Genomic DNA, 21,643 nt, shown 5'->3' with positions numbered 1-21,643 from the left:
TGCGCACTGGCCTCCCGTGTTTAGTATCAAAGTGCTTTGAGCTTTTCCAAGTCTGAGTCCTCTGCAGGGGCTGCTCATGAGTGTGTCAGCATCCCCACTCCCAACCTGCTTGCCTTTACTCCGCGGTTTTTCCTACCACGTCCTTCCCGTGGCCGCTGCCAAAGTACACACTACATTTATAACCAGTTTATAGTTTTGAGTCATCATGTCTGTATAAAATATCCGTTTCTGTGAGCCGGGGCACAGGCAGGAGAAAGAATGTCAATCCTCGGTCAGGAACGTGCTCCCCCAGTAAGAACATCGCTACTATAAAATTTTTTTTTCCTTTTACAATGCTGTCCCCAGGACATGGTGATTTGACCATTAAAATTACCTGTAGGCATGCATGAGGAAAAAAAGATGGAGGTACATAACTGGCAGGCATGGCAGAGGGCGAAGAAATTGGGTTAAAAACACAAAAGGCAGCAGAATAAGAACGAGCATCTCCCTCCCTTCTCACTCCCTGTGCACCCCGACTGCACCCTCTTTCCTCCCCTTCTCCTACCTTTGTAACAGTGACGAGGGGTTTCTTCCACAGCGACTACGGAAGCACATCATCCTCCAGTCCTGCTGCCTCATTTACAGATGGGGAAACCCAGGACCAGAGAGGGAACAGGCCTAAACCATGGTTCTAAAATTGTTTTTTAAGTGCTCTGGAACCCTCTGTTCAGAGGAAATCGTCCAAGAAATATAAAGAGTTAAATCCGAGTTGATCTGATGGGCATCCTCGCCTTGGGCCTTGAGGACCCCCAGGGAGGCTCTGTGAGGCAGTGTTAAAATATTGGTTTAAGGTGACAGGTAAGCCGAGTCCTGGTCCTGCCCCAAAGCCATGGTCCTGTATTAACTATATGTATATAGTTAATATATAGTTATATAATATATATATATATATATATATATATATATATATATATATATATATAGTTAATACAGGACCAATGCACGAAATACATATTAAGAGGTCCAATGCACGAAATCCGTGCAAGAGTAGGCCTTCCTTCCCCCCGCTGTGGGCACTGGCTTCCTTCTGGCACCAGGGACCCGGGCTTCCCTTGCAGCCCGTTTCGTCTGGTCTAATTAGCATATTACACTTTTATTATTATAGATTCTTGATACTCTAAAATCTGGAGTTCACTGACTATGGGAACTGCCCCTCCCAGGGCTAAACTAACCAATCCTAAACTGTCCACCCTGTACCTGCCTCATCCGTTCTTTCCTGTGAAAACACTTCAGTCTCCCGCCTATGCATCCCCCTCACTCCCTCTGCCTCCTAGGGAGACCTGGTGCTTCCCTCTGTGTCCCCCACCCCACAGCACGGCCCCTCCTCTTAGGAACTATAAGTAACAAACTCTTCTCAATGGCAGTTAACTCTTGGTCTGTTGGCCTCATCATACCTGAATAATAAAAACTACATTAAAACATTTTAAAAACAGGTCTTACTCTAGAGGCAAACTTTGTCCCCAGAAATCCTGGAGTTAGAAGGAAGGAAATTCACATCCCGAAGATGCCAGGACTCTGGGGAGAGCCTAGCTAGTAAGCTATCTCCTGGATGACGTTCAACTGTAGGTACAGAAAAGACCAAAAATGAAGAGGGGGGCTTGGGGCCTGGAGCCACGGAAAAGGATTAGACAGTGAGTAGCAAGATCCTGGCAAGAAAGCAGGACCTAGAGGTGTCCAGGTGCGTGTGGGCTTGAGAAAGAGGGACAGAAAGAAAGCAGGACCATGGCATAACACCTGGGCAGCATCTGGCAGGCTCCCCGCTGGCCTCAGGTATCCAGCTCCTTCTTGACAGTGATGCGCAGGGGACAGATGCGCAGAGGCTCGGGGGGCCCGTTCCCCCGTGTGCCCCCCAGGTAGAAGTAGGGCCGCACCTCCCCAAAGCGGGCATGGAAGGTGTAGAGGTGGCATTGGCGCTCGGCATCGTAGAAGGACAGCTCGCCCTCCTCACATTCCAGCTCCACACGCAGGCGGCGTGGGATGGAGGGGACCAGTGGTGACGTGGCCGGGTCTGAGGTCACGCAGTGGTCGCCCTCCACTCCCTGCGTGCGGCACAGGTACCAGAAACCAGAGCGAGTGTCCTGGTAGCAGCTGTGGGAGTAGCCCTCGGGGCCAGTTTCTAGGCACATGCGCACCACACCCACCCGCCAGCTGGGCAGCCCCCCCAGGTCCACCTCCCAGGCGTGGGAGCCGTGGGAGAAGGAGCGGGAGCCCAGCAGGCAGGGCGCTGAGGAGAAGCGCTCCGGGTTCTCCACCTGCACTCGGTAGCCATGGTTGGTGACACTGGTGAGGTCCTCAGACACAGCCAGCCAGCCAGCCGCGGTGTTGGGATCAAAGCTGAAGGGCACTGAGAGCAGAGGGAAAGAGTGGGGTAAATCAGCGAACCTCACATCCTGCCCTTCTAGCCCCCCCAGACTGACCAATGGTGTCCCACCTGGCCCCAGTGCAGGGAGGGAGCTGCCCTGGGCTGAGGGACAGGGTTATGAGTTGAAACGCGCCCCACCAAAAAAGGTATGTGGAAGTCCTAACCCCTAGTACCTCAGAAGGTGACCTTATCTGTTTCAGATGTAATTAGACTGGAATATAGTGGGGCCTTAATACAATGACTGTTGTCCTTACAAAAAGAGAAGCAACACAGTGAGGGGAGAAGGTCATGTGACCACAAAGGTAGAGATAAAAGTGCTGCGGCCCTGACCCCGGATTGCCTGCAAACACCAGAAGTTAAGAAGAGACAAAGAATGATTTCCCCCCACAGGGTTGGGAGGGTGCATGGCCCTGCTGACACCTGGATTTTGGACTTCTTAGCCTCTGGCAGTGTGAGAATGAATTTCTGTCTTTTTAAGGCATCCAGTTTGCAGTCTGTGATTATGTCAGCCATAGGAAGCAATACAGGCATGATCCTGATGCTCACACAACTCCCATGCCGCCTTAGAAAAGCATGGGACAGCCCCTGGGTCACTGACATTTCTCCCTATAAAAGTCAGTCAGTTTGGGCGGCTACAACAAAAGCACCATAGACTGGGTGGCTCAAACAGCAGAACTTTATTTCTCATAGTTCTAGAGGCTGCAAGTCCGAGATCAGGGTGCTCCTATGGCCAAGTTATGGTGAGGGCCCTCTTTTTGGTTTACAGATGGCCACTTTCCTGCTGTGTTCTCACAAGATGGAATGAGAGAGAGGAAGTCAGCACTCTCATGTCTCTTCTTATGAGGGCACGGATCCCACCATAGGGTACCTCCCTCATGACCTCATCTGATCCTAATCACCCCCCAAAGGCCCTGCTTCCAAACACCATCCCATCGAAGGCTAGGGCTTCAACGTATGATTCGGGTGGGGGAGGAGGGCATATAACCATTCAGCCACAGCCCATGATCTAGTGATCGTGTGGGCTGGAATCACCTTGAAAGAGGCAATGACGAACTGAGGAAGGTTTTGCATACACAATCCAGTTCTGAATAGAGGGAAGTCAGTTTCTTTTTCTCAAGAGGTGGCCAAGTGTCAGGACCCAAAGAGGAAGGTGTCCCGCTAAGAGGCGTTTGAGCAGTGGGGCAACGAGCGGAGGAGGAGCAGGGTGCTGGGCCCTGTCTGAATGAGGCTGTAGAAAGTGAGTTTAGCGAGCTCTGTGCCTTGCATGAAGTGCCTCCCATGCCTGTACCACCTGCCCGCGCCCCCACTCACCAGTTTCAACAGACATGACCATCTTCTTCCAGACACGGTACTGCAGGGAGTCTAGGTACTTGCAAACGTTGATCAGCATGCCAGGCTGCACAGGCTCTGGCTCCATGGTGCAGAAGAGGCTGGGGAAGGAGAATTGGGTCTGGTGGGCAAGGCCGGGGTCATGCATCATGGGCCTAACTGGGTCAGCTGGATTTAACAAACAACAGGACTTCTTCCCTTGTCACAGGCCTAAATTCCCTGCCACCTCACCCAGGACAAACCCAAACTGGGCTCTGATGAGAGATGAGCCAGGAGCCATCTGGGCAGCTCATACCGCTGCAAGATTCAGTATTAGGGCTCATCCTGTTCCAGCTGAGATAAATATAGAGAGGAGGTACTCAGACATGGTTGCCTTCCTTGTGGGCAGAAATTACACTCCCACATCTGTTCAAAGGATGTCTGAGTCAAAAGGGATCATAAAGGCCCTCTAGTCCAACAGTATGAAGGTGTCACTGACCTTTGCTTAAACACCTACTAGTGACAGGGAACTCACTACTGCCCAAAGCACTCTCTTCCATCTTTGTACAGCTCTGTCTGAGACACAGTTCTTCTTTACTCATCCCTGTGTTCAACCACCAACATAAACCAGTATATGTCCAGAGGCTCTCGGAGGGAGGGTGCTGACCAAGAAACAAGCTTAAATGTTGGGACGACCTACAGAGAACTATGAGCCACGCTCAGGATGGCACTCTCTCTCCCTACCCAGTGGATAACAACACTACACCAGTGGGATGCCTTGAAAGAGGGCTCTGTATACCTGGCCAGTCCCCATCATGCCCTCCGTATTACACCTAGTTGGCTTTATTACATGCCTGGCCCTGGAGCCACTGGAGTTTGCACCCCAGGTATTTCTGCCTGCTCTTTCCCTCCTTTCCATCAACCTTGGCAACTTACCGGCGTTTTCGGCTCTTGTGTTTCTGAAAGAGAAAAAAATCAGACACAAACATAGACACAGAGAAAACATGTAAGTTTCTGACCTCAAAAGGAGCCATACATCCAATGTTCATGGATCAGAAGACTTAATAGCGTTAAGATGGCCATGATCCCCAAACTGATCTAAAGATTCAATGCAATTTCTAACAAAATTTCAGAAACTGATAAGCTGTTCTAAAATTCATATGAAAATTCAAGGGACCCAAAATAGCCAAAACAATCTTGGAAAAGAACAAAGCTGGTGGCTCACACTTCCCTACGAAAAACTTAATAAAAGCAACAGTAAACAAGTTAGTGTGGTACTAACATAAGGACAGACATATGGACCAGTGGACATTGAAAGTCTACAAATAAACCGTCACATTTACCGGCAATTGGTTATCTACAGGGTGCCAAGAACATTCAATGGGGAAAGAATGGTCTAAACAAATGGTGCTGGGACAATTGGATATCCACATGCAAAAGAATGAAGTTGGATTCCCTTACACCATATTAAAAAATTAACTCAAAATGGGTCAAAGACTTAAATGTAGAGATAAAACTAGAAAAATCATGACTTGGCTTAGGCCAGTGGTCGGCAAACTCATTAGTCAACAGAGCCAAATATCAACAGTACAACGATTGAAGTTTCTTTTGAGAGCCAAATTTTTTAAACTTAAACTTCTTCTAACGCCACTTCTTCAAAATAGATTCGCCCAGGCCATGGTATTTTGTGGAAGAGCCACACTCAAGGGGCCAAAGAGCCGCATGTGGCTCGCGAGCCGCAGTTTGCCGACCACGGGCTTAGGCTATGGTTTCTTAGATATGACACCAAAAGCACAAAGCAGCAGCAAAAGAAAACAGTTAAGCAGCACTTCATCAAAATGAAAAGTCTTTGTCCTTCAAAGGATGTCATCAAGAAAGTGAAAAAATAACTCACAGACTGGAAGAAATATTTATAAATTATAGAGCTGATAAAGGTCTAGTAGCCATAATATATAAAAAAATCTTACGATTCAACAACAAAAAGACAAACAGCCCAATTTTTAAAATGGCTAAAGGACTTGAATGTACATTTCTCCAAAGAAGATACATACAAATGGCCAACAACTACATGAAAAGATGCTCAATGTCACTTTCCATCAGGGAAATGCAAATCAAAACTGTACGGGAGCCCCAGCTGGTGTAGCTCAGTTGGTTGAACGTTGCCCCATGCACCCAAAGGTCGCTGGTTTGATTCCCAGTCAGGGCACAGTAGGGGTTATCCAAGAGGCAGCCGATCTCACATGGATGTTTCTTTCTCTCTCTCTCTCTCTCCCCTACCCCCTCTCTCTTTTACCAATAAAAACATATTGGGCTACCCGGGGCTGCTGGTCTCAGGCTCCCACTGGTTCTTGAACATCTGGTCCCTGTCACTGAGATGATGAGCTCCTCACCATGAGAAAAGAAATATCATCTTCCTTCATCTCCATCTGCAGCCGCTCAATCTCATGGGCTAGAGTCTCTGTGTCTTTCTTGAGCTGCTTCATCTTCTCCTCCACCAAATGCTGCTTCTGCCTCGCCTCCTCGGCCATGACATCCAGGATGGCCTGCTCCTCCCCTCTTAAGAACTCTCGAAGCTTTTCAAACTCCTGCCGGATTCTCCTTTCCAGCCAGGTAGCCTCCACCTGCAGCAGAGAGCGGGAAGGAGGCACAGAGGATCAGACTGTGGTGGGAACCTAAGTTGTCAGCTAGCCCAGTGACTCAGATTTTTAGCAAAGGAACTTGACTTTCAAAAGAAACCATATGCAGAACCGAAACGGATAAAATATAGATGAAGGTTTCTTAGCACAAATTTACAAGTTTAAATTTGAAAGAAGTCAAACAGCATAATGAAGTTGTTTTTGATTATTTTTTAAAAGCTGAAATTGCTGCTTATATATGACAACTGTGGTCTTGTAACTTCCTCAATATCCAATATTCTGTATCTTGTTTAAGCTGCTCAATAGCAAAATAAATCCTGAGTCACAGAAAAGAATTGATGCAAATAGCAACTATTTAAAAAAATTAATTGCCTTCCAATCTTAGGATTTCAAATTTGTTCGATCACAAAAAAGCAGCAGGAAATATTTATTTAAAAATGGAATCATTGCCCTGGCTGGGTAATTCAGTTGGTTAGAGCATCATCAGATATGCCAAGGTTGCAGGGTCAATCACCAGTCAGGGCACATAAAAGAATCAACCAATGAATGCATAAATAAGTGGAACAATAAATCAATGTTTCTCTCTCTCTCCCTCTTAAATCAACAAACAAACAAAAACTGGAATCTATATTATAAAAGGCCTATGGCCGTAACGCTGTAACGCCCAACGACCAGACGGGGAACCACGGGAACCGGGTGGGTGGCAGCGGTGACCACAGTGAAGCAGCCCAGGTCCCGGGAGCCTGGCAGCAGCCAGAGCAAAGCAGCCTGGGTCCTGGGTGCCTGGCAGAGCGTGTGTGGGTGGGCGGGGCTACACGATTTTGCACGCTGGGCTTCTAGTCATTAATAATATGCATACTTAATCATAACTACAAAAAGCTTTAAAAAAGTAATAAAGGTAAATACTAAAAAAGGTAAATACATATTTATTAAAATACACAAATTGTATATTTCATGAATACTACCAGAAAAACACCTCAAAATGTGTGCTCTAGCAATGGAAGGTCAGTAATCCACATCTTCGGATTGAAAATTCAATATATGTTTATGGCTCTGACAATCTGATGACAAAATGATTCACTAAAAAAATGAAAATGAGCAAAAACAGTGAAAATGATTTGTTGAAAAAGAAAAGATAATAGGAAAAATATTTTCCCATATATAAATCTTCTATAATAATAAAAGGTAATATGCTAATTAGACCAGATGTCTTCCGGATGTCATTCTGGATGTCCTTCCTGATGAAGCCGGGGCCGGAGGGAAGCCGGCTCGGGTCCTAGGTGCCTGCGGGCGGCCCGAGGGAAGCCAGCCTGGGTCCTGGGTGCTGGAGGGAAGCTGGTGCCGACAGCTGGGGGAAGAAAAGCCTACTCTTTTTTTAAATTTAATAAATCTTTATTGTTCAGATTATTACAATTGTTCCTCTTTTTTCCCCCCATAGCTCCCCTCCACCCGGTTCCCACCCCACCCTCTGCCCTTACCTCCCCCCCAATGTCTTCATCCATAGGTGTACAATTTTTGTCCAGTTTCTTCCCGCACCCCCCACACCCCTTTCCCCCGAGAATTGTCAGTCCACTCCCTTTCTATGCCTGATTCTATTATATTCACCAGTTTATTCTATTCATCAGATTTTTTATTCACTTGATTTTTAGATTCACTTGTTGATAGACATGTATTTGTTGTTCATAATTTTTATCTTTACTTTTTCTTCTTCTTCCTCTTCTTAAAGAATACCTTTCAGCATTTCATATAATACTGGTTTGGTGGTGATGAACTCCTTTAGCTTTTTCTTATCTGTGAAGCTCTTTATCTGCCCTTCAATTCTGAATGATAGCTTTGCTGGGTAGAGTAATCTTGGTTGTAGGTTCTTGCTATTCATCACTTTGAATATTTCTTGCCACTCCCGTCTGGCCTGCATAGTTTCTGTTGAGAAATCAGCTGACAGTCGTATGGGTGCTCCCTTGTAGGTAACTAACTGTTTTTCTCTTGCTGCTTTTAATATTCTCTCTTTGTCTTCTGCTCTTGGCATTTTAATTATGATGTGTCTTGGTGTGGTCCTCTTTGGATTCCTTTTGTTTGGGGTTCTGTGTGCTTCCTGGACTTGTAAGTCTATTTCTTTCACCAGGTGGGGGAAGTTTTCTGTCATTATTTCTTCAAATAGGTTTTCGGTATCTTGCTGTCTCTCTTCTTCTGGCACCCCCATAATTCTGATGTTGGTACGCTTGAGGTTGTCCCAGAGGCTCCTTACACTACCTTCAAATTTTTGGATTCTTATTTCTTTTTGTTTTTTCGGTTGAGTGTTTTTTGCTTCTTTGTATTTCAGATCTTTGATTTGATTCTTGTGGTCCTCTAGTCTGCTGTTAGGTCTCTGTATAATATTTTTTATTTCAGTCAGTGTATGCTTAATTTCTAGTTGGTCCTTTTTCATATCCTTGAGGGTCTCGCTAAATTTATCGGCCTTTTCTAGGAAATTCTTGAAAAACCTTATAAGCGTGGTTTTGAACTCTATATCCAGTCATTTGCTTTCCTTCATTTCTTTCATTTGTGACCTGTTTCTTTGTCTCTGCATTTTCGTTGATTCCCTGAGTTGGTAGAGTAGCTTTGTGTGGTAGGTGTCCTATAGGGCCCAGTGGCTCAGACTCCCCCCATTACCTGAGGTGGACACTCTTGGTGCACCCCTTTGTGGACTGTGTGCACAGCCTTGTTGTAGTTAAGTCTTGATTGTTGTTGGTATCACTGGGAGGAATTGACCTCCAGGCCAACTGGCTGTGAGGATCAGCTGTGTCTACGCTGGGATAACTTCTGTACTGGAGACACTCTTATGAGACAAGACTTGCAAAATTGCAAAAGCCTCTGTGCTCAGCTTGGACGGGGTGGAGTCTCAAGGCGGAGCAGACAGCCTTGGCTTCCCGTCAGCCCTGCCCTATGAGGCCCCTGGGTCTCAGTGTCCCTCGGTAATCACTGCAAGCACCTCTGAGAGAAAGCCGCCCTCGAGTTTCGCCTGCTGCTAGACAGTCCAGTTTCTCCCCAAATGAGTCTGGGTTCCCAGAAACTCGCCCGGAACTGGAGTTCAGCGCAGTCAGGAGTTTCCATCTCCCTCCCGCTTTAGAAAGCCAGCCATGCACTCAGCTGCCTGTGCACTCAGCAGTCCTCTCTGAGTGCACTCACACCTCTGGACCTCTGCCTTTCGCAGCTCCCCTGAGTTTCAGTGTGCTTTCTCTTTTCCTGACAGTCTAGTTTCTCCCCGAATGAGTCTGGGTTCCCAGAAACTCACTTGAAACTGGAGTTCAGCGCAGTCGGGAGCTTCCATCTCCCTCCTGCTTTAGAAAGCCAGCTGCACACTCAGCCGCGCGTGCATTTAGCAGTCAGTCCTCTCTGCATGCGCATGCCTCTGGACCTCTGAGGAAGGCCTACTCTTGCACGAATTTTCATGCGTCGGGCCTCTAGTGTATATGTGTGTGTGTGTGTATATATATATATATATATATATATATATATATATATATATATGAACATATTATTCTTAATATACAAAGTGCTCTTATGTGTCCACAAGGAGAAAAGATAAATATTCCAAGAAATACAAATGGCTATTATACTTGTGATAGGATGTACAAACTTACTAATAATCCAAGAAATGCAAAGGAAGAGAGATAGCACTGTTGAAATATTGAGCTAAAAAGTCTGACAATGTATAGTGGAAGGGAGAGTGAAATCTGGGATGATTCTTATCACACAGGAAGATAAAAAACAGAGCAGGCAGGAAAAAAACAGCCAGAAGACTTAGCTCATTTAAGGAACAGGAAGAAGGCCAATGTTCCTGGAACAGAGAGCACAGGCCAGCCTGAGAGGAGATGAAGTTGATGAGCAGGAAGGTGTTGGATGAGGGCCTTGGTGAGGAGTCTGGATTGTATTGTGGGTCATGGAAGCCATTGGACAATTACAAAGAGAGGATCGATATGATCGATGCATTTTCTAAAAGAGCAGTCTACTCTGCAGAGAGTGGATTGCAGAAGAAGAGTGGAAGGAAGTGCCCTAGCTGGTTTACTCTGTGGTTAGAACCTCGGCTCACAGACTGAAGGGACTTGGGTTCAATTCTGGTCAAGGGCACATACCTCAGATGCAGGCTCGATCCCTGGCCCTGGGTGGGGCATGTGCGGGAGGCAACCAATCGATCAATGATTCTCTCTCTGTTTCTCCCCCTCCCTTCCACTCTCTCTGAAAATCAGTGGAAAAAAATATACTCAGGTGAGGATTAACAGCAACAATAACAACAACATAAAAGAGTGAAGGAAGCATGGGGCTCAGGTAGGAAGGCAAGTGAGAAAAGACGGTGACCTGGACTGGGATGGTGGCAGTGGATAGAGTGCAGGATGGATGTGATCGTGATGTATTTTGGAGATAGAGGGGACAGAACTGTTGATGGAGTGGACATAGAGAGTGAGCAGGAAAGAGTAATCACTAATGAGCCCAGGTCATCACTGGCTTGAGTACTCAGGTAGATGGAGAAGTGTGCCACATGCTTAAGTTAGTCTGAAACCATAGTGCAGGTGGTTTTTAAGCCACTCCTGTGGCTACTGGCATGGCATGCACAGAAATTTAAAGAGGGCCTGGCAGTACAGCCATGATCATTGTCTGAGAGCATGGCTGTGCTAGACATCAGGGCTGGGGAAGGCCGACTCTGTGTCAACAGCCATGACCAGGGCCAGCCCACCCTCACCTACCCCCAAGATGGCCGTAGGTGGCCCCACTGTCCCATGTAGCCGGAGCACTCACTTACCTGATTGTGCTTGGCAATGGCCTCATAAGAGCGCCGCATGGCCCAGAAGGCCTTGGCTTTCTCCCGCAGCGAATGCTCCATGTTCCTGCACTTGGCCTGATGGGAGGAATGAGAGAGAGGCAAGGAGGTAGGTTAGGGGTGGAGGCCAGATTGGGAGGACGACACATTTACAACTGGAGTTCCACTGCCACAAGGGTACAGCTCAACCATATTTACTGAACCTACTCCATCCACACACTGTAGAGAACAGCAGGAAGTACAGCCCCGACCTTGAACCATGTTTACAGCATAAAGGGCCCTCAGATATCCTCTAACTCTACTGTTGCTTTATTCCTGCTACAGGTACAGAGACAGGACTGAGAAAATCAAGGGACCTATTCCCCCTCAAGCTGGTCACAGTACAGAGAGGGGATGCAACCTGCTTAGGCCTAAAGCTGGTCCAGGCTCGGCCATGAATCTGGAGCTGTGTGTTTAACTGTAAAGACAATGTGCCCACAGCCTCACTTTGTGACTTTCTAAACTGGACTGGCCTGCAGTCACTAGTCAGCAGGTCCGATTACAGGGTTCATCCAGTTATTCCCACAGGTTCTTATCTAAACTGTCTCCTACATCCCAACTTTATTCCAATATTCTAATTGTGCTTTGACCATGTGAAATACTTTAATTAGCAGACTCAAATATCTTTTTGTTTAATAGTTTTTGTTTTTTAAACTTTAACCACTACTCTGATCTCCTTGGACTCCTTGAAGCACTGGGACTAGTTTTAGGTTGAATTCTCACCCTTTGTATCCAGAGCCTAGCATTTTCTCTCTCTGTTTTTTTCTCTCTACATTCTAAGAAAGCTTTTCAAGTTTTTTTTGGTTTTATTTTGAATCCCTCACCCAAGGATATGTTTCCACAGATATGTTCCTTGCTGTTCCCAGAGAGAGAGGGAGGGAGGTGGGAAGGGAGATAAACATCGATATGAGAAACACCGATCGGTTGCCTCCCATACGCACCCCGACTGGGGATTGAACATGCAACCTTTTGGTGTATAGGATCACGTTCCAACCAACTGAGCCACCTGGCCAGGGCTCAAGTTTTTTCTTTGAAAATAATAATAAAAAATAACAATTCTAATAACATTAATTATAAATGACTACCATTTATTGAACATTTACTATTTGCCAGGGACTATGCTAATTACTTTACAAATTATGTCACTTAATCATCATATTCCTTATTAGGTAAGTATTATTATTAGCCCCATTTTAAAGATGAAAACAAGTGAAGCACAGAAAGGGAAAGTGATTAGCCCAAGGGCACACGGCTAGTATATGGCAGAATAAGAATGTAAACCTAGCCAGTGGTGGTAGGCAGCCCCTAAGATGGCCCCAGTGGTCCCTCATTCCTGTGAGATGCTTGTTGTTTTAAGCTATCAAATTTGGGGGTGATATGTTATACACCGATAGATAATAGAGAGTTGTCTTCAAAAGCCTCATCCCCACCTGGACCTGATTTGGATGATGAGATTCTGGATTTTGAGCTGATACTATAATGAGGTGAGATGTATGGGGATCTTAAGAGGGGGTGAGTGTATTCTGTATGTGGGAGGGATATGAATCAGTGGGGGGCCAGAGGACAGAATGAAGGAGGCAGCCTATAAAATGGCCCCAATGATCCCCACCTCTGGGTTTTCATGCCCTGATAAAACCCCTCCCCTGTGGTCTAGAGCTAGTGATTTGCTTCTAACCAATCAAATACGGCAAAAGTGATGGGATGTCACTTCTGAGAGGAGATGACAAAAAGGCTGTGTACACCTTCTCTCCCTCTCTTACTTGATCTGGCCTATGGAGCAACCCGGGGGCAAGGAACTGAGGTGGTCTCCAACCAACACCCCTTGAGGACCTGAAACCTGCCAGCAACCACCCAGCAAGCCTAAATGGGGGTCTCGGCCTACTTGAGCCTTCCGCTGAGACCGTAGCCTCTGCAACACCTTGATAGCAGCAGCATGAGACCCTGAGGCAGAGGCACTCAGCTAAGTCATGCTCACGTTTCTGATGCACAGAAACCATGAGATAATATTTTTTTGTTTTGTTTTAAGCCGCTATGTTTTGCAGTAATTTGTTACACAGCAACAGGTAACTACTTGCCTATCTGTCCTACTCCACAGCCCATTCTTTTAACTGCTATGCTACAGAAAACAAAATAATGACTGATTTCATTTTCTGCAGGTTTTGTTTTCTTTTCTACTCATTCTGGACATTTTTATGTTCTTCTTGGGATATTTAATAGATTTTTAAAGTACTGCTTTTTTTGTAGTATATCACCACTTAATGTCATTTGACACACTAAGGTGGTGTGTGTCCTCAATAGCAAAATAACATTAGTATGAGTGTCCCACTGAAATATCATCCTGTTTTATTTTATTATATTGTTACAAAATCATGCAATAAAGCCCAAGAGGACAATTCTATGATTGTCCAAATAAGTATGAATGATAGAAGTGAAGCAACTGCCCACACACATTACCTAGTGTTGTGCTGGCCCCCAAACACAGCTCGACCCTCTGGCCTTCAACCTTGACAGTTAGGGAGTTGTAGGACAATGAAGACAGATAAGAGGGGATGATGGTCCCTTGTCCTTCCCACACTTTTCAATCACCTGGAGATTTCTGGTTTAATGCAGTTGGTGAGATCAACCAAAAATGTTATTATTATCAGCAAGCAGTTATTATTGAGCCTGTTACATTCCTACAAGGTAGGCCCTGTATTCCTATTATGCAGAGAAAATAAGGCCCAGGGAGCCAAGTAATGTATCAAAATTACACAGATTGTAGCAGAAACAGTAATTGTACTCAGAACTGTCCAATTCTACAGGCCATATTCTTAACCACAACACTAATACCCTATTTCAGTATTGTTTCCCTCTTTTCAAACGTTATAACTTATGATTCCTGATTTACTTTATTGGCTAGGATCTCCATTACAAAATTGAATAGAATTGGTCAAAATGGGCATTCCTGTCTTTTTTTTGTAAAATCTCAATAAGAAAGCTTTCAATGTTCCACCATTAAATATGGTATTTATTATATACTTTTTGTTAGATACCCTTAATCAGCAGATTTCAATAGCATATTTAATACCCCAAGGATTATATAAAATTGTTTTACCCAAAATATCTGTTAACTCAGATGCTATAACCGAAAGTGGGACTGGTGAAGGTGCAGATAAGAGAAAGAATAACCATGATTTCCCAAGATTGTCACAGGACCCTTGCAAGTACTTATCAAAGTGCTAGGGCTATGTCTGAAGCTAGGGCTGTCAGGCCCAACTCAAGTTTTCTGTCCTCTGAGGTCCTATATACGCTTCTGACTTATCCCTACCTGTTTCACTCAACTATCACGTCGTAGCCTTGAAAACAACTCAGGCCTCTTCATTTCCTCCAGGAAGCCAGCTTGATCTCTCAGGACAGTTCAGATGTATCTCCGTGGGCTCTCACAGCTCCCAGATACACCTCTATCATCCCACTCACTACTCTGGATAATCACCTCTCTCTCTTGCAGGCTTCCTGGGGGCAAGTCCTAACACCATGTCCTCTCAACCTACCAGAGTGGCGCTCAATAAAGGTTTGCAGGAGTGAAGTCTTGCTCTGCAGGGGTAGAGCCTGTTTTGCCTACTGCATATCCCCAGGTCTTAGCACAAAGCAGATGCTCAACTAACTACTTGCCTAGTCAATCGGTGCACTGAACACCCATGTTCTCTCCACTATGACACATCACCTCCTGGACTGGAAGTTAGAAAAACTGACTTGCACCCTTGTTTTTGTCACTAATCACTGGTGAGAACTTCTCTCTCTGTGGCTGTTAGGCTCTGCAGCTTCAAGATGAAGGCATGAAAGTTTCTATGGTCTCTCAAATTTTCCCATGAAAATGATGAGTGCAGTTTCCTCTGTTTATGTTTACTGGTCCAGCACCAGGATTTCCAACCACCTGTCTCTAGTTCATGTCTTTTTTCCTATCTATTTCAAACATTTGATTTCAGGCAGATTGATGTAGTAGCTAAGAGCTCTGGCATGGCACCTGGCCACCCAGGTTCAAATCCCAGCTCCTCCACTTATTAGTGAGTGATCTTGAGCAGGTTTCTTAACTTCTCTGCGTCTCTGGCATCAAAGAATACTACCTAGCTCATAGAATGGCTGTAAGGATCCAACAAGTCAGTCCACACAAGTGCTTACAAGAGTGCCCCAGGCATGTCGTGGCTCTTATTGCTATTAAGTGCCACTTATTGCTAGGTAACTTACCTCTCTTACTGGTTATTTTCCAGGTTTCTTCATTTCTTAATTGAGATATAATTAACATATAAAATTACATTAGTTTCAGTTATACAACATAATGATTTGATTTTGAATATATTACAAAACGATCTCCACAATAAATCTAGTTAACATCCATCACCACACATAGTTATAAAATTTTCTTGTGATGAAAACTTTTAAGATTTACTCTCTTAGCAACTTCCAAATATGCAGTACAGTATTATTAATAATTGTTACCATGATGTACATTACATTCTATAACTTATTTATTTTAGAACTGGAAGTTTGTACCTTCGGGCCACCTTCACCCATTTCGCTTATCCCCCTCCAGGCTTCTTATCCTAAATGGGTAATACAAATGCATCTGAGACAACAGATCCCTTTCTTATCCAACTCCAACCTAGTCTCCCCATTCTTCCTCTCCCATGGTATTCAGCCCTAAGAAGCAGGTGTCTACTATGCACCTAGTGCTGGGGGCCCTCTACCTAGGGAGCCTTCATGAGCAGTGTTCAGTAAGACCCCATTCTGTCCGTGGGCACATGCCTCACCAGTAGGAAATGAACATCCTGCAGTGTCACTTGGGTCTGGTAGGGACTGGCCCATGAGGGTTGGAGAGGATGTAAGATGGAGGTGAATACCAGTAGTTAGTAAACAAGGGGAAAGAACTGGAAGGGTAAGACTTAAGAAGTGCTTGGCCTGGCCTGTGTGCTCAGTGGTTGAGCGTTGACCCATGAACTAAGAGGTCACAGCATTGATTCCCAGTCAGGGCACATACCCAGGTTTCAGGCTCAATCCCAGACAGGGGCATACAGGAGGTAGCCAATTGATGGTTCTCTCTCATCTATCTATCCCCCTCTCTTTAAAATCAATAAAAACATATTTTTTAAAATCTTAAAAAAAAAAAAAAAGAAGTGCCTGGAATACTCCCAGGTCAGATTGATTCTAAGAAGGCAACCCTGGAAGGGAAAGGGGCCGGGGGAGAAAAAGGCTGGAGGGTAAAGGATGGCCATCAGGTCAGTCCCATGGGATGGATATGAAAGGGGTCTTGACAAGGCAGTTCAGAGGCCTGGGACTTGGTGCAGGCTCAGGGCAGGTTTGCTTTGGAGATGCAAATCAGAGTGAAGGCTAGACTGGGGAGTCAGGAAGCCTGAGTTGTAATCCTAGGTGTTCTACATTCAATCCCTGTGACTGGCATGAGTCACTGTATTTCTTCAAGTTTCTGTTTTCTCATTAGTCAAATGTAATCATCTCCTTACAGCCCCTGTGGCTCTGAGTCTAAGTATTTGGGGGGATTTGCAAGTTTTCCATGAGTGTTTTAAATTAGTGTTTCACTTAGTGACAACCTAAAAAAAACCCCAAGATAAGCCTATTGTGAATAATTTCATAAACTGTGCTGACGCACACTTTCAGTTCCTATTAACTTCAGTGCCAGTATTTGTATTTTCTTAACAACTTCCTCGACACCAGGCTATACTCTTACAATGTCTTGGTTTAATAAAGAACAGAATTCACTTTACAGGTGAAGGATATGTTAGACCCAAACAAGGACAGTTATATCCCAGGAAAGTTTCATTCTGCAAACAGGGAAGTTTTGGTTGGTGAATCAAGTCATCATTTTGAACAGGGAAAAGGGGCTTTACAGCCACCCAGAAACAGCATTTTAGTTCCAACAAAATAAAACCCTGTAATTAATATTTTAATTAGGATTGTATTGACTTTAGTTTTATTTGTATTTAATCTATAAATTTCTTTTGGTTTTATTATTTCTATGTGATATAAGCAAGAGGAATTCACACTAGTTTTGTGCTTGTATGTAAGGAATGATAATTTAAGACATACTGTTGGAATATTTGTTCCTTTAAGAAGAACGTGTATAGCCCTAGCTGGTTTGGCTCAGTGGATAAAGCGTCAGTCTGCGGACTGAAGGGTCCCAGGTTCGATTCTGGTCAAGGGCACATGCCTGGTTTCGGGCTTGATCCCCAGTAGGGGGTGTGCAGGAGGCAGGCAATCAATGATTCTCTCTCATCATTGATGTTTGTATCTCTCTCTGGTTCCCTCTCCCTTCCTCTCTAATCAATAAAAATATATTTAAAAAAAAAGAAGGTGTACAAATACTAGAGGATTTCGTAAGGTCCTCTCAAGATCCAACACACACTTCAAAGCTCTGGTTTAAACAATGTCACATTCTGAAAGCTCATCAGTCCTTTCCTCAGAAACTTTTCCCCATGCCCATCAGATAAGAGCAGGACTCCTTGTAACAACGGCCCACACATCCTATTGTCCTGCACAGGAATGTCACAGTCTGATACTATACTTGATCTTAGCCAAAAGGCCTAAAAGAAGCGATAGGAATGTCACAGTCTGAAACCATGTAACTGTTAGCGTGATTATTCAGTCATGCTTATCAGACTCCAAGAAGACAGGGGTTAGGACTGCCTGCCCTGTCTTCTAGTGGACATACTGTGCCTGGACATAGTAGGCACTCAATCAGCCCACTGAGACTCTAAATTCCCACACACACAGTCAACTGCCTTCACAGGTCCTGGAACAGAGGACCAGAGGGGAAAGTTTTACCTTGAGACCAGAGAAGCTTCTCTGAAAGCCCATGACCAGAGTAAGGACTGAACAAAGCCCAGGAGAACTCCATAGTATCCGCTCTGTGACTTTGGACAGGCTACTTAACTTGTCTGAGACTCAGTGTCTCTGTCTCTAAAATGAGATAGTACCTACCTGTAGCAAGCTGAAGAATCGTTTCCCCAGAGTTGCCAATTTAATCCCGGAACCTGTTGAGTATGTTACCTTATATGGCAAAAAGGACTTTATAGATGTGATTAAATTACAGATTTTAAGATGGGGTGATTATCCTGGACTATCTGCGTGGGCCCCATATAATTACAAGGGTCCTTATAAGATGGAGGTAGCAGAGTTAGTTAGGAAGGTAATGGGACAAGAATCAGGAGTTGGAATGATGTGCTTTAAAGATGGAGGAGGGGCCTCTAAAAGCTGGACAAGGCAAGGAAATAAATCCTCTCCTTGCCTCCACAAGGCATGTAGTCCTGCCAACACCTTGACTTTAGCACTTCTGACCTCCAGACTTCTAAGATAATAAGTCTGTGCTGTGTTAAACACAATGTTTGTGGCAATTTATTACAGCAGCAACAGGATATTTATACACAACCTCATAGGGTAATGTGAGGATTAAAATTGTTGACAGGTAAACACTTAAGAGCACCTGGCACACAGTAAGTGCTCAAAATGTTGGCTGATATGATTTTTGCTGAATTCTTCATATGGGTGTCAAAATGATCTTTCTAAAGCACACATTTCATCACAAAATCTCTAAGTAAAAGCTTTCAGGTGCCCATAACACACAATGGAAAGACCCCCTCAGTCCCAGACCTCTCCAGCCTTCCCATACTGCTCCCTGACAACCACCATCCACCCACTTCAATCATCCAGAACTACAATTTGTCTATTTACTGTCTGTCTTCCCCCACTGCAAACAGACTCCATGGGGTAAGATCTCTGCCTTAGTCAACTCTGCAGCATCAACACCCGGAAGAGGCCCTGGAGCACTATAGGCCCTTGGTACACAGTTGTCTAAGACACAAATGAGCTCCACCTTGCATAAGGCTGAGCACACTTAGCTTGCACACTCCTCAGATCTTTCAGGACTAGACTCCCTACCCCCTCAGACAATGCCCTGGAGCCCATGGATCTGACAGCATCCTTCCTCTGCTTAAAACCCTCAGACTGCTTCCTATAGTCTTTAGGATAAATGCCAAGGCTCAGGGCCTCCTGGTTCCTTCTGTATCTCCATCCTCATTCTAATTACTCTATAATGCTTTCAGTCTTGGAAAGGAAGGCCTCCCTGCTCTGGACCCTTACACATTGCTGCTGCCCCTCCCTCACCCTCTTCACCTGGCTAACACTTCCTTATTCCTCTGGTCTCTGCTTGAAGCTCCTAGAAGATACAAATTATTTATCTTGTGTCCTGTATTGTCCCCAGGGTCTAGCAATACAAGGCATATGCTGAATAAATAGAAAGTTGTCATTAGATCATATATACTTCCTGGTGTCTGGCTCACTGATCTTGAATCTGGCTTAGTCCAGACCTGGGGGTTTTACCTTGGTACTCTTTGCCTTGACCCCTGACCCTCTTCCTGATCTGTACCTCTGCCAGCCCCACAGTGATTACTCATGACTTGATCCTCTACCTTCACCCCAGCCCCAGATTGCTCAGCACTTACTTTAGCTGTCCCAAATCAGGACCTGGCACCTATGCCCGTGGAAATGGGAAAAAGCACGGTTGTTAAACAAATAAGGTAGCAGCCAGCCACATTAGTGTTCAATGAATACTGATGACATTCCCCTTCACTTGAACTTTGTCAAAATGTGTATGAAACTTTACATATTTCAATGTTTAATAATCAACTTTTGATATTTCTTAAGGAAGTCATTAAAACCAACTAATTAAAAGTGTCTGCAAACCAGGCAGTAGGGGGTTCTTGCAGCACCTCCTTTTCAATACATTCAGCTTCCCACCACCTAACTGGTGTTCTCTCCATAACCCATGTATTATAGGTGACGAAATAAATTAGCGTTTCACACCGTGAACAATTTTTTAAATAAAACAATAAACAAGAATACAACATAAAATGCCAGCGTACAATGATCATTTTCACAGAACTTTTGTTTCAACTGATACATACGTGAGTATTCTGGGTCATAATGGAGAAACTATTTCTCCCTGTGGGCTAAGGTAAAAAAAAAATTTGAAAACTCCTGAGTTGGCTAATCCTTGTTTCTGATCATTTTTCCTTTCGACACCAAAATATTCCCCATGTTAATTTTGCCCTGTAAGTTGCTCCTGTATTTATAGCCACTGGCACTCTAGGCATTGGGATGCTGATCCAGAATAAGCCAGCTGGCCAGGGCCAGAGGCCTCCCTACAGCTACACAATAGATGGGCCAGCTGGGGAAGCAGGTGACCAATATTGAGGATCTCAAAGCTCCATATCCATGGCCAGGCCTTGGGCTCCTGCACCGCTAACCTGGAATATTTGTTCCTTTAAGGTTTCCTGAGCTTTATCCACATCTGTGCTTCTCAAAGAGGCATGGACCACACCCCGCTGGCAGAAAGGGTGCAGAGCCTAATATGTGGGTTGGGGCTGTCTTGAGAACTTCGTGTAAGCCCAGTCCACACACTTCCTGTTTGCCTCTCTTCTCCCATCTCAGGCCCCCTTGGACCGGCTTTGATGAGGGGCGGGGCGGGGCAGGGCGGGCGGGTGGGAAAGGCAGCCTGCCCTGCCGGTGTGGCTCAGTGGTTGAGCCCAGACCTAGGAACCAGGAGGTCACCGTTAGATCCCCCCTCAGGGCACAGGCCCGGGTTGTGGGCTTGATCCCCAGTAGGGGGCTTGCAGGTGGCAGCCTATCCACGATTTTCATCATTGATGTTTCTGGCTCTCCCTCACCCTTCCTCTCAGAAATCAATAAAAAAATATTTTTTAAAAATGGCGCCTCTATAGGTTACCAGAGTCATCCAGGAGTGGGTCCTGAGGCGACACCAGCAAGCTGGCTGCAGGATGAGGGGCGGGCTGGACACACTCAGCTCTGGCAGGCTGTGGTGGCGGGAGCAGCGGGGTCAGGGGTGCTGGGTTCCAGCCCTGACTGAGCCACCTCCCTCACACAGCCGCGCTTACCCGAAAGTCGTGGGCAGTGTCCTTCACTGCCTGCACGCGGTGTCCCAGGTGCCGGGGGTCGGCCTGGCACGAGCAGCACAGCAGCTCCTTGTCCTCAATGCAGAAGAGGCTGAGCTGGCCGCGGTGCGCGCGGCAGAAGCGCGGGGAGCGGTGGCCTGCATAGCGCCCGCCCTCGGAATCCTCGCGCAGCAGTTTCTCCACCAGGTTGTTGAGGGTGTGGTTGGTGCGCAGGTCGGCGGGCGCCACCCGGTCCTTGCACACTGGGCAGGTGGGCGTCGTCTGCACCTCCCAGCAGCGGGTCACGCACTCGCGGCAGAAGTTGTGGCCGCAGCGCAGCGTCACGGCATCCCGGAAGGGGTCGTAGCAGACGGCGCAAAGCAGCTCCTCCTTGATGGAGCGGGAAAGCGTGGGGGATAGCGAGGCTTCTGACTCCATGGCACCCACAGCACCTCGGGTGCCCGCAGCTTCCGCTGCCGCTCCTCAGCCCCTTCGCTGCTCCGGGGACTTCTGGTGAGCTCGGCCC

General features: G+C 45.8%; 1 protein-coding gene across 1 annotated transcript; it reads right to left on the bottom strand.

Moving 5' to 3' along the window:
* Positions 1 to 1,655: 1,655 nt before the first annotated feature.
* Positions 1,656 to 21,632, bottom strand: TRIM35 (tripartite motif containing 35). Its single transcript, XM_080676495.1, has 6 exons — positions 21,121 to 21,632; positions 11,123 to 11,218; positions 6,100 to 6,330; positions 4,646 to 4,668; positions 3,713 to 3,831; positions 1,656 to 2,383 (listed from the first exon to the last, which is right to left on the bottom strand). The coding sequence occupies exons 1-6, from the start codon at positions 21,553 to 21,555 to the stop codon at positions 1,806 to 1,808; spliced, it is 1,482 nt and encodes a 493-aa protein (XP_080532621.1). The 5' UTR covers positions 21,556 to 21,632; the 3' UTR covers positions 1,656 to 1,805.
* Between the last annotated feature and the right edge of the window lie 11 nt (positions 21,633 to 21,643).

This window comes from Plecotus auritus, assembly GCF_963455305.1.
Source record: "Plecotus auritus genome assembly, chromosome: 6".
Taxonomy (NCBI): Eukaryota; Metazoa; Chordata; class Mammalia; order Chiroptera; family Vespertilionidae; genus Plecotus; species Plecotus auritus.
This window is presented reverse-complemented; position numbering and strand designations above follow the sequence as displayed.

Excerpts from the sequence above, each read along its gene's own strand:
- TRIM35 (XM_080676495.1), bottom strand. The coding sequence starts at position 21,555 with ATGGAGTCAGAAGCCTCGCTATCCCCCACGCTTTCCCGCTCCATCAAG. Across the intron at positions 6,331-11,122 it reads CCATTGCCAAGCACAATCAG|GTGGAGGCTACCTGGCTGGA; the intron begins GTAAGTGAGTGC and ends TCTCTGCTGCAG. Across the intron at positions 2,384-3,712 it reads GGTCATGTCTGTTGAAACTG|TGCCCTTCAGCTTTGATCCC; the intron begins GTGAGTGGGGGC and ends CTCTGCTCTCAG.